The 12,897-nt window shown below is 58.3% G+C and overlaps 1 protein-coding gene and 1 long non-coding RNA gene across 3 annotated transcripts in view; one reads left to right on the forward strand and one right to left on the reverse strand.

Moving 5' to 3' along the window:
- The window catches only part of FNDC4 (fibronectin type III domain containing 4), a 49,028-nt gene extending 39,667 nt beyond the window's left edge, over positions 1-9,361 (reverse strand). Inside the window, exon 1 of the mRNA XM_050951142.1 lies at positions 9,176-9,361. Coding sequence (XP_050807099.1) covers positions 9,176-9,251 — 76 coding nt within the window. The 5' untranslated portion in view covers positions 9,252-9,361. The remainder of the gene's footprint in view (positions 1-9,175) is intronic.
- Positions 1,930-3,303, forward strand: LOC127049851 (uncharacterized). 2 transcript variants are annotated; one of them, XR_007774086.1, is made up of 4 exons: positions 1,930-2,123; positions 2,376-2,438; positions 2,565-2,627; positions 3,257-3,303. It is a non-coding gene; the product is annotated as an uncharacterized LOC127049851 (long non-coding RNA). The 2 variants fall into 2 exon arrangements; XR_007774087.1 differs by lacking the exon at positions 2,565-2,627.
- Positions 9,362-12,897: the final 3,536 nt, after the last annotated feature.

Below are 12,897 nucleotides of genomic sequence, written 5' to 3' on the forward strand. Positions count from 1 at the left end.
ATAACTAAACTATTGTATGTAAAGTAAATAAGGTTTCTTAAATGTTTAAGAAGCTTCATTTAAAATTAAATTAAAATGCAGAGCCCCTCAGACGGGTGGCCAGGATCCGGGCAGTGTGCCACTGAAAATCGCTCACGTGCCGCCTTTGGACTAACCCCTGGACTAACCCCTGTTCATTGAGGGGAGCATTTCCAAAGGTGCTCACTGAGTTTTGGTGCTTAAGCCGAAACCTCTGGGGTCTGATCTTCAGAGATGCTGGGTGCCCTCAGCTCCAGGGGAAGCCAGGAGTGGACCAGCACCTCACTGGATCAGGAACCTGGGACTGGATGGACAAAAGGAGTTAGGCCCCTCAGTCACAGTTTTACACAAAACTCCCACTGAACCTTGTAGGTGCCTAAACTCACATAGGCGCCGACTCCATGAGTGCTCCTGGGCTGGAGCACCCACAGGAAAAAATTAGTGGGTGCTTAGCACCCATCAGCAGCCAGCTCCCCCAATCAACTCTTCCCCCTCCCTCCCAGCACCTCCTGCTGTTTTACGGCATATAGGAGGTGTGGGGAGGAGTGGGGATGGGGCGTGCTCAGGGGAGGCAGTGGAACTGGGTGAGAACAGGCAGAGCAGGGATGGGAGCTTGGGGGAATGGTGGGGGTAGGGCCAAGGGTGGAGCAGGGGTGGGAAGAGGCGGGGTGGAGGTGGGTGCTTGGGAGCAGGGGTCAGGTGAGGGAAGGGCTTGGAGCAGAGTCGGGGGTTGAGCACCCCCGGGGTCCGGAGGAAGCCAGCACCTGTGTGTCTGCAGTAAAATTCCCTTGGCACCTATGTTTCCATCTCAGAGCAGGTGCACTGCTGCCTCCCTCTAGGCAGCTGCATACCTATCTCCCACCTAAGCGCCAGAGCGAGTCCCAGGCTGGGGGAAGATGGCGTCTGGCTGCCTAAGGGCTTGGTTACACTCGAAACTCCAAAGTGCTGCTGCGGGAGTGCTCCCGCGGCAGTGCTTTGAAGAGCAAGTGTGGTCACGGCGCCAGCGCTGGGAGAGAGCTCTCCCAGCGCTGCAGGTGCTCCACCTGCCCGTGGGGATTAGCTCCCAGCGCTGGCAGAGAGCTCTCCCAGCGCTGCAGGTACTCCACCTCCCTGTGGGGATTAGCTCCCAGCGCTGGCAGAGAGCTCTCCCAGCGCTGCAGGTACTCCACCTCCCCGTGGGGATTAGCTCCCAGCGCCGGCAGAGAGCTCTCCCAGCGCTGCAGGTGCTCCACCTGCCCGTGGGGATTAGCTCCCAGCGCTGGCAGAGAGCTCTCCCAGCGCTGCAGGTACTCCACCTCCCTGTGGGGATTAGCTCCCAGCGCTGGCAGAGAGCTCTCCCAGCGCTGCAGGTACTCCACCTCCCCGTGGGGATTAGCTCCCAGCGCCGGCAGAGAGCTCTCCCAGCGCTGCAGGTACTCCACCTGCCCGTGGGGATTATCTCCCAGCGCTGGCAGAGAGCTCTCCCAGCGCTGCAGGTATTCCACCTCCCCGTGGGGATTAGCTCCCAGCACTGGCAGAGAGCTCTCCCAGCGCTGCAGGTACTCCACCTCCCCGTGGGGATTAGCTCCCAGCGCTGGCAGAGAGCTCTCCCAGCGCTGCAGGTACTCCACCTGCCCGTGGGGATTAGCTCCCAGCGCCGGCAGAGAGCTCTCCCAGTGCTGCAGGTACTCCACCTCCCCGTGGGGATTAGCTCCCAGCGCCGGCAGAGAGCTCTCCCAGCGCTGCAGGTACTCCACCTGCCCGTGGGGATTAGCTCCCAGCGCTGGCAGAGAGCTCTCCCAGCGCTGCAGGTACTCCACCTGCCCGTGGGGATTAGCTCCCAGCGCCGGCAGAGAGCTCTCCCAGTGCTGCAGGTACTCCACCTCCCCGTGGGGATTAGCTCCCAGCGCCGGCAGAGAGCTCTCCCAGCGCTGCAGGTACTCCACCTGCCCGTGGGGATTAGCTCCCAGCGCTGGCAGAGAGCTCTCCCAGCGCTGCAGGTACTCCACCTCCCCGTGGGGATTAGCTCCCAGCGCTGGCAGAGAGCTCTCCCAGCGCTGCAGGTACTCCACCTCCCCGTGGGGATTAGCTCCCAGCACTGGCAGAGAGCTCTCCCAGCGCTGCAGGTACTCCACCTGCCCGTGGGGATTAGCTCCCAGCGCTGGCAGAGAGCTCTCCCAGCGCTGCAGGTACTCCACCTGCCCGTGGGGATTAGCTCCCAGCACTGGCAGAGAGCTCTCCCAGCGCTGCAGGTACTCCACCTCCCTGTGGGGATTAGCTCCCAGCGCCGGCAGAGAGCTCTCCCAGCGCTGCAGGTACTCCACCTCCCCGTGGGGATTAGCTCCCAGCGCCGGCAGAGAGCTCTCCCAGCGCTGCAGGTACTCCACCTCCCCGTGGGGATTAGCTCCCAGCGCTGGCAGAGAGCTCTCCCAGCGCTGCAGGTACTCCACCTGCCCGTGGGGATTAGCTCCCAGCGCTGGCAGAGAGCTCTCCCAGCGCTGCAGGTACTCCACCTGCCCGTGGGGATTAGCTCCCAGCGCTGGCAGAGAGCTCTCCTAGCGCTGCAGGTACTCCACCTCCCCGTGGGGATTAGCTCCCAGCGCTGGCAGAGAGCTCTCCCAGCGCTGCAGGTACTCCACCTGCCCGTGGGGATTAGCTCCCAGCGCCGGCAGAGAGCTCTCCCAGCGCTGCAGGTACTCCACCTCCCCGTGGGGATCAGCTCCCAACGCTGGCAGAGAGCTCTCCCAGCGCTGCAGGTACTCCACCTCCCCGTGGGGATTAGCTCCCAGCGCCGGCAGAGAGCTCTCCCAGCGCTGCAGGTACTCCACCTGCCCGTGGGGATTAGCTCCCAGCGCCGGCAGAGAGCTCGCCCAGCGCTGCAGGTACTCCACCTCCCCGTGGGGATTAGCTCCCAGCGCCGGCAGAGAGCTCTCCCAGCGCTGCAGGTACTCCACCTGCCCGTGGGGATTAGCTCCCAACGCTGGCAGAGAGCTCTCCCGCGCTGCAGGTACTCCACCTGCCCGTGGGGATTAGCTCCCAGCGCTGGCAGAGAGCTCTCCCAGCGCTGCAGGTACTCCACCTCCCCGTGGGGATTAGCTCCCAACGCCGGCAGAGAGCTCTCCCAGCGCTGCAGGTACTCCACCTCCCCGTGGGGATTAGCTCCCAGCGCCGGCAGAGAGCTCTCCCAGCACTGCAGGTACTCCACCTCCCCGTGGGGATCAGCTCCCAACGCTGGCAGAGAGCTCTCCCAGCGCTGCAGGTACTCCACCTCCCCGTGGGGATTAGCTCCCAGCGCTGGCAGAGAGCTCTCCCAGCGCTGCAGGTACTCCACCTGCCCGTGGGGATTAGCTCCCAACGCTGGCAGAGAGCTCTCCCAGTGCTGCAGGTACTCCACCTCCCTGTGGGGATTAGCTCCCAGCACTGGCAGAGAGCTCTCCCAGCGCTGCAGGTACTCCACCTGCCCGTGGGGATTAGCTCCCAGCGCCGGCAGAGAGCTCTCCCAGCGCTGCAGGTACTCCACCTCCCCGTGGGGATTAGCTCCCAGCGCCGGCAGAGAGCTCTCCCAGCGCTGCAGGTACTCCACCTCCCCGTGGGGATTAGCTCCCAGCGCTGCAGGTACTCCACCTGCCCGTGGGGATTAGCTCCCAGCGCTGGCAGAGAGCTCTCCCAGCGCTGCAGGTACTCCACCTGCCCGTGGGGATTAGCTCCCAGCGCTGGCAGAGAGCTCTCCTAGCGCTGCAGGTACTCCACCTCCCCGTGGGGATTAGCTCCCAGCGCTGGCAGAGAGCTCTCCCAGCGCTGCAGGTACTCCACCTGCCCGTGGGGATTAGCTCCCAGCGCCGGCAGAGAGCTCTCCCAGCACTGCAGGTACTCCACCTCCCCGTGGGGATCAGCTCCCAACGCTGGCAGAGAGCTCTCCCAGCGCTGCAGGTACTCCACCTCCCCGTGGGGATTAGCTCCCAGCGCCGGCAGAGAGCTCTCCCAGCGCTGCAGGTACTCCACCTGCCCGTGGGGATTAGCTCCCAGCGCTGGCAGAGAGCTCGCCGAGCGCTGCAGGTACTCCACCTCCCCGTGGGGATTAGCTCCCAGCGCCGGCAGAGAGCTCTCCCAGCGCTGCAGGTACTCCACCTGCCCGTGGGGATTAGCTCCCAGTGCTGGCAGAGAGCTCTCCCAGCGCTGCAGGTACTCCACCTCCCCGTGGGGATTAGCTCCCAGCGCCGGCAGAGAGCTCTCCCAGTGCTGCAGGTACTCCACCTCCCCGTGGGGATTAGCTCCCAGCGCCGGCAGAGAGCTCTCCCAGCGCTGCAGGTACTCCACCTGCCCGTGGGGATTAGCTCCCAGCGCCGGCAGAGAGCTCTCCCAGCGCTGCAGCTACTCCACCTGCCCGTGGGGATTAGCTCCCAACGCTGGCAGAGAGCTCTGCCAGCGCTGCAGGTATTCCACCTCCCCGTGGGGATTAGCTCCCAGCGCTGGCAGAGAGCTCTCCCAGCGCTGCAGGTACTCCACCTGCCCGTGGGGATTAGCTCCCAGCGCCGGCAGAGAGCTCTCCCAGCGCTGCAGGTACTCCACCTCCCCGTGGGGATTAGCTCCCAACGCTAGCAGAGAGCTCTCCCAGCGCTGCAGGTACTCCACCTCCCCGTGGGGATTAGCTCCCAGCGCTGGCAGAGAGCTCTCCCAGCGCTGCAGGTACTCCACCTGCCCGTGGGGATTAGCTCCCAACGCTGGCAGAGAGCTCTCCCAGTGCTGCAGGTACTCCACCTCCCCGTGGGGATTAGCTTGCAGTGCTCGGAGGTCCACAGCATTTGAAAGTTAAGTGTTACTTAACATTTTTGAACAAGGCATTTTAAGTTGTTAGTTCTCGTTACCGGGTAGGTAGCAGAGCAGCACCATGAGAGGAGCAGAACAGGAAGAAGGCAGAATTGAGACCTTTCAAAGTTTTGGCCCAAGCGAGAGGGCATGGAGGTGTCATTTGAGCTCTGGTGGCTTCTCCTCCACTGGCAGTTTCTTAAATAAAAATATGATGTTTCTCTAAAAGATCTGCTCTAGTTCAAACAGAAATCTGCAGGGTACTGCAAAGCCTGAGGGGCCCAGAGAAGAGCAAGGAGAGTGATCAAGGCCATGAAAAAGAGAGATCAAAACGACTGGGATTGTTACCTCAGGAGAGGACTAAGAGGAGCGATGAGGGAAGTACCTTCCATAAAGACTGGTCTAGAGCAGGTAGATTGAGAGCTCGTGTTCTCCATGTCTCATAACCTAAGAAAGAAGGGTACGTCCAGACTGCCCGCCGGATCGGCGGGTAGTGATCAATTTATTGGGGATCGATATATCGCGTCTCATCTAGACGCGATATATCGATCCCCAAACGCGCTCCCGTTGACTCCAGAACTCCACCAGGGTGAGCGGTGATAGCGGAGTCAATGGGGGGAGCCGCGGCCATCGATCCCACGCTGTGAGGGCGGGAGGTAAGTTGAAATAAGATATGTCGACTTCAGCTACACTATTCCTGTAGCTGAAGTTGCGTATCTTACAATGACTCCCCTCTCCCAGTGTAGACCAGGCCAAAGGGACAGTAAGAGAAACTGAAAGTGGGAAATTCAAAGCTGATAAAAGAGAAAATGTTTTCACACAAGGTATAATCAGCCCATGGAATTCACTGCCATAGGAAGTCATGGAGGCCAAGGGTTAGCATTCAGAAAGGGACTGGAGCTATATGGATAACAAGAATATCCAGAGTTATCATAGTTAATGATAATGAGCCAAAAATTCCAAAGGCAATAACAAAATGTTTTTTAAGTACATCAGAAACAGGAAGCCTGCTAAGCAACCAGTGGGGCCCCTTGATGATCGAGATACAAAAGGAGCGCTTAAAGATGATATAGTCATTGCGGAGAAACTAAATGGATTCTTTGCTTCAGTCTTCACGGCTGAGGATGTTAGAGAGATTCCCAAACCTGAGCCAGCTTTTGTAGGTGAAAAATCTGAGGAACTGTCACAGATTGAAGTGTCACTAGAGGAGGTTTTGGAATTAATTGATAAACTCAAGATTAACAAGTCAGCGGGACCAGATGGCATTCACCCAAGAGTTCTGAAAGAACTCAAATGTGAAGTTGCAGAACTATTAACTAAGGTTTGTAACCTATCCTTTAAATCGGCTTCAGTACCCAATGACTGGAAGTTAGCTTATGTAATACCAATATTTAAAAAGGGCTCTAGAGGTGATCCCGGCAATTACAGACCAGTAAGTCTAACGTCGGTACCGGGCAAATTAATCGAAACAATGGTAAAGAATAACATTGTCAAACACATAGAAAAACATAAAACTGTTGAGCAATAGTCAACATGGTTTCTGTAAATGGAAATCGTGTCTTACTAATCTATTAGAGTTCTTTCAAGGGGTCAACAAACATGTGGACAACGGGGACCCAATGGACATAGTGTACTTAGATTTCCAGAAAGCCTTTGACAAGGTCCCTCACCAAAGGCTCTTACGTAAATTAAGCTGTCATGGGATAAAAGGGAAGGTCCTTTCATGGATTGAGAACTGGTTAAAAGACAGGAACAAAGGGTAGGAATTAATGGTAAATTCTCAGAATGGAGAGGGGTAACTAGTGGTGTTCCCCAAGGGTAAGTCCTAGGACCAATCCTATTCAATTTAATCATAAATGATCTGGAGAAAGGGGTAAACAGTGAGGTGACAAAGTTTGCAGATGATACTAAACTGCTCAAGATAGTTAAGACCAAAGCAGACTGTGAAGAACTTCAAAAAGATCTCACAAAACTAAGTGATTGGGCAACCAAATGGCAAATGAAATTTAATGTGGATAAATGTAAAGTAATGCACATTGGAAAAAATAACCCCAACTATACATACAATACGATGGGGGCTAATTTAGCTACAACGAGTCAGGAAAAAGATCTTGGAGTCATCGTGGACAGTTCTCTGAAGATGTCCACGCAGTGCGCAGAGGCGGTCAAAAAGAACAGGATGTTAGGAATCATTAAAAAGGGGATAGAGAATAAGACTGAGAATATATTATTGCCCTTATATAAATCCATGGTACGCCCACATCTCGAATTCTGTATACAGATGTGGTCTCCTCATCTCGAAAAAGATATTCTAACACTAGAAAAGGTTCAGAAAAGGGCAACTAAAATGATTAGGGGTTTTGGAGAGGGTCCCATATGAGGAAAGATTAAAGAGGCTAGGTCTCTTCAGCTTGGAAAAGAGGAGACTAAGCAGGCATATGATAGAGGTCTATAAAATCATGAGTGGTGTGGAGAAAGTGGATATGGAAAAGTTATTTACTTATTCCTATAATACAAGAACTAGGAGTCACCAAATGAAATTAATAGGCAGCAGGTTTAAAACAAATAAAAGGAAGTTCTTCTTCACGCAGTGCACAGTCAACTTGTGGAACTCCTTGCCTGAGGAGGTTGTGAAGGCTGGGACTATAACAGTGTTTAAAAGAGAACTGGATAAATTCATGGTGGTTAAGTCCATTAATGGCTATTAGCCAGGATGGGTAAAGAATGGTGTCCCTAGCTTCTGTTTCTCAGAGGATGGAGATGGATGGCAGGAGAGAGATCACTTGATCATTACCTGTTAGGTTCAGTCCCTCTGGGGCACCTGGCATTGGCCACTGTCGGTAGACAGGATACTGGGCTGGATGGACCTTTGGTCTGACCTAGTACGGCCATTCTTATGTTCTTATGATAACAAAAGTTCTGTCAGGAAGCGTAAATCTCCTGCTTCAGGTTTTAAGATGAGCTGTAATTATTAGAGACCAGGATGAGGACTAAAGTGTGGGGCAGATTATCCCATAACTGCGGCTGTGGTGTTCTCTGACCTTCCTCTGCAGCACTGGTACCAGCCGCAGCATATTGTGCTAGGTGGGCCTCGTGTCTGGCATCCCTGCTCCTAAAAATTGGCCCACACTCCAGCAAGTAGAGCTGACCCGAAGCTCTTAATTTCTGCTTTATAAGTAAGCAAAGCAGACAACGACTCTAACGGGAATGTTAGTAACTTTCTTGTACTTACAGTGGGGGCTCGCTGGGACTTCAGTGATGCAGGGACCTGGTGCAGGCCATCTGCATGTGGTGTATTTCACCCTACAGATTAAATTGTGATCTCCAGTAGAAAAGGAAAAGGCAATGCAACCTTCCCCTGGTGGTCAGACTGGTGTGATGTTCCGAGGAGGCCAGGACTTGCCCCCAGAGCTAACCAGCGACACCCAGCTGCAGTGGCCCAGCTTTGCTGAGTGCACCCAGACCAAGGAGGCAGGAGCTTGGAACTCTACTGATTAATCAATTATGTTTTGGTAAAACAGAGTCAATCCCCACCCCCCCACACACACAAGCAAGCGGGGCAATGACGTTACACCAGGGATGAATTTGGGCCAATGGCGCTGCTCGTGTGAACAGGGTAAACAAGATTTGTTCTTAAGCGAGGAAGGGGAACTTTGCTGTTTACATGGCAGCTAAGTCCGGGCTCTCCGTTCTCCTGTGCTTGGTTCGGCAGAGGGGCCTCCCCTGGGCCTGCGGAGAGCGGGCAGGGACTGATCTATTTAGCCCGTCTCGGTGGGTTCTTCTGCCTTCACGTAGGAAAGCAGAACCGACTTCCGAGCGCCCTCCCGGGGGCGGGGGGCAAAGGGGCTGCGGAGAAAGCAGCACGGGGCGAGCCCCGGGACCCTACCAGAGCTGGAGGGCTCGGATCACTGCGGAACCTCCTTCCTCTCGGCTTAAAAACCCGAGCGCTGCTGGAGTCCCTGGTCGCCGGGCGCTGCAGCCCGGTGCTCCCGCAGCCCGGCGCTTGCTGCAGTCTGCGGCCCCGGAGCCCCTTTGCATTGCAGGGCTTTGCCACTGGGTTACAACCGCAGCCGCGGCCGGGTCCCCTCCTGCGGCTGCCACGCGCCGGGCTGCGATCAGCCCAGTGCAAAGCTGGACAGAAGCCCCGGCCCTGCGTTCTCCCACGGCCCCTGCCCGGCGCCTTCCCCTGAACCCGGCCACGGCCCCTGCCCAGTCCGCGCCCTCCCCTGACCCCGGCCACGGCCCCTGCCCGGTCCGCGCCCTCCCCCGGCCCTGCGTTCTCCCACGGCCCCTGCCCGGCGCCCTCCCCTGACCCTGGCCACGGCCCCTGCCCGGTCCGCGCCCTCCCCCGGCCGGCCCGGCCCGCACTCACTTGCTCGCACCAGGCAGAGGTCGCAGCTGAACAGCACCAGCACGGCCGAGTTGAGGCAGGCGGGGAAGGGGGCCATGGCCCCGCGGAGGGGCAGCCTGCTGGGGCCGCAGGAACCCCGGGCTCCGTGTCCGGCGCGGCGGGTTCGGCCCCCTGCCCCGGTGCGCAGAGACGGGGGCGCGGCCGGGGCATCAGCCTCACAGGGGGGCGGCCCCGCCGGGAGAGGGGCGCGGGGCTCCCCGCCGGCGCCCCGCACGGGAGCCCGGCGCAGCGATGGCAGCGAGCCGGGGCACAGCCGCGCTCTCCTCCATCAATGCCGCGCCCAGGGGAGCCGGGCGGGCGGGCGGCGCGGAGCGTACGGGCAGGACGCGGCTGGCGCAGGCTGGAGACAGGCGGGACCTGCGGGGCCAGCACCGCGGACAGCTCCGCCCAGGCCCCTCCCTGCCCCCCGGCGCCGGGCGGCTCCTCCCTCCAGCGCCCCCCCAGCGCCGAGCGGCTCCCCCCGAGTGTCCTCCCAGCGACGGGCGGCTCCTCCCTCCAGTGTCCTCCACTTCTGGGCAGCTCTCCATCCCCAGTACCCTCCTGTAATGACATGCTGGTGCACTCGCTGCGCCTCGCTCGGTGACACACGTGCATGGGCACACACCCAACCTAACCCCATGGCATGCTCGCACGATGGCACACCCTCCTCATCTCGCACGGTGCCACCTTTACCTGCCTCGCACAGTAATGCACTAGCACCATGGTGCATCCTCCTCACCTCGCTCAGTGTCACCCTTTACCTGCCTCGCATGGTGACACACATGCATGGTGGCACACTCACCCAACCTAACCCCATGGCATGCTCGCACGATGGCACACCCTCCTCATCTCGCATGGTGCCACCCTTTACCTGCCTCACACGGTGACACACGTGCATGGTGGCACACTCACCCAACCTAACCCCATGGCATGCTCGCACGATGGCACACCCTCCTCATCTCGCATGGTGCCACCTTTACCTGCCTCACACGGTGACACACGTGCATGATGGCACACTCACCCAACCTAACCCCATGGCATGCTCACACGATGGCACACCCTCCTCATCTCGCACGGTGCCACCTTTACCTGCCTTACACAATAATGCACTAGCACAATGGTGCATCCTCCTCACCTCGCTTGGTGCCACCCTTTACCTGCCTCGCACAGTGACACACATGCATGGTGGCACACTCACCCAACCTAACCCCATGGCATGCTCGCACGATGGTGCACCCTCCTCATCTCGTACAGTGATACCATTTACCTGCCTCACACAGTAATGCACTAGCACAATGGTGCATCCTCTCCACCTCGCACGGTGCCACCCTTTACCTGCCTCACATGGTGACGCACTCACATGGTGACATAGTTGCCTCACCTTACACCCTGGCATACTTGCACGATGGCGCACGCTCCCCATCTGGCACAGTGACACCATCTCCTCCCCTCGCACAGTGACGCACTCGCATGGTGATGCACTCTCCCTGCCTTGCACAGTGACACATTCCCATGGTGAAGGTCTCCCCACTTCATGCAGTACTCCCCCCTGCTTGACACAGTGACGTGCTAACATAGTAACACACTCCTGCATAGCTGTGTTCCTGCTGTGACATGTCCTCCCTGCCTGACACGGTGATGTTTGCTTGATGACACATGTTCATGGTGATGCTTTTCCCACATCCCCTGTGATGGTTCTCGCTGGGGCACCTGGCCATGCTCCTCCCCTGCTCACGCTGTCTGTCACACAGTAGGTCTCCTTGAGTTACATTTTCTTGCAGATCTGAACATGTCCCCTGGGCTGGTTCTAAGGTTTGGGGAAAGCAGCCCCTGCCACCACCCGCCCTGCCAGCCATGGTTTGGCTAACCGGGGGGGGGGGGGGGGGACAATTTGCAGGCCAGGGTGAAATTCACCCTGTGCAGAGGGACAGCTCAGGGCACAAAGGTTCCAGTGAGATGTCCGAGGCCTACGCGCCCTGTGCTGGGCTGCATGGGGTTTACTGCAAGCCCAGCGGCTCAGAGACTCCAGCTGGCTAGGTTCAGATCTTGGCAGATCTGGGGAAGTGAGTAACTCCTCCTCTGGACTTTGTGAGCTCGGCTGCAGAGCCCCTGGTGCCCGTGTGCAGAAGGGTGCAGCATCCTCACCTGCTGAGTTGGATGCTGCCCTGCTCTCTGTACACAATCCTATGCACCCAGCAAGACCCTAGTTTCTCAGGGAGGCCAACACATCTCAGGGACCTGGAGAAGAACCATCTAGGGTTTGAAATGACTCATCCAAACGTTGCCCTCTCCAAGTTCTGTGTTTCCAGGTTTGGGGCCACACTGCTCCTCCCCCTGTAGCAGGAATGTCACTCACACACTGCTCCCCTGTCCTCCAGCCTCCAGGCCCCCCAAACCTGTAACAAACCAACCACACACCCCTCAGAAAGAGATTTCTCCCCCAGAAGAGCTGTGCCAGTGACTGCCCTGGCTAGCATGGTGGGTTTATGGTGGGCGCGGATTCTGTGGGGATGGAGGCCATAGACAGACAGACTGACGGACTCTGCGCCAGAGTTAGCCCTATGCCATTTGAGGTTGGTGAAATGGCTCCTTCACCTCTCCATAGCCCATGCTGTAGCCTGGCCTTGCTGGCACAGGCAGGTAACAGCTGGGCTACTCATACAGATGGTCTGGCAAGGGTCCAGTTGTGCAGTGTAAGCCAGGCCTGCAGGGACCTTCCCACAACTTGCCCTGTGCAGTCATCTCTGCAAAGGGGGAACACACGAACTGCCCCACGCTCCAGGGAGCAGGGCTAGCTAGAGCAAAGCAAGCTCGGGTACAGCTACGCTTGTAGTACAGGGCGTGCAAAGTGGATGCTGGCTCCTTTGGGCATTTTTCCCCGTGAAAAGGAGACACATGCAAATCTTTGGTGTTTCAGCTCCTTGGGAATCCCTGCCTGCACTGGTGGGTTCAGGGCCAGTGCAACCATTTAGGCAACCTCGGCGGTCACCTAAGGCGTTAGGATTTGGGGGGTGGCATTTTCTTCGGCAGCGACTGTGGCGGCCAGATCTTCAGCCGCCCCGGTCACTGCCGGCATTTAGGCGGAGGGAGCTGGGGCAGGGGAGCGCGGGGAGGGCCGCCTGCAGCAAGTAAGGGGGGGGCGGCATGCAGGGGAACTCCCCGCCCCAGCTCACCCCTGCCCCGCCTCCTCCCCGAGCACGCCGTGGCTGCTTCACTTCTCCTGCCTCCCAGGCTTACGGCGCCTAAGCTGATTGGTGCGGCAAGCCTGGGAGGTGGGAGAAGTGAAGCAGCCACGGCGTGCTCGGGGTGGAGGCAGGACAGAGGTGAGCTGGGGTAGGGGGGTGCCTCAGGGCAGAGGGTGGGGGGTGAGGCACTGCTGCAGGGGGGGTGCCTCAGGGCGGAGGGGGGAGCTGCCATCACGGGGAGTTCGGGGGGGGGCTCGGGGACAGGAGGGGGCGTAAGGTGGAAGTTTCACCTAGGGCGCGAAACATCCTTGCACCGGCCCTGGGTGGGTTCTCATCCTGGGAGAGTGCCGGCTCCTGGCCAAAGACTCCCCTTTGCCTAGTCTTTTCTGCTCATCTCTCTATTGAAACAAACATAGGCCCAGCCAGACCTACATCATGCATTCTGGACAAAGTGCTTTGTTACTATAGCACGTAAAGACTGCTCTGTCCTCACTGCAGCCGCCTCTGATGGGTTAGCAG

This window comes from Gopherus flavomarginatus, chromosome 4 (assembly GCF_025201925.1).
Source record: "Gopherus flavomarginatus isolate rGopFla2 chromosome 4, rGopFla2.mat.asm, whole genome shotgun sequence".
Classification (NCBI taxonomy): domain Eukaryota; kingdom Metazoa; phylum Chordata; order Testudines; family Testudinidae; genus Gopherus; species Gopherus flavomarginatus.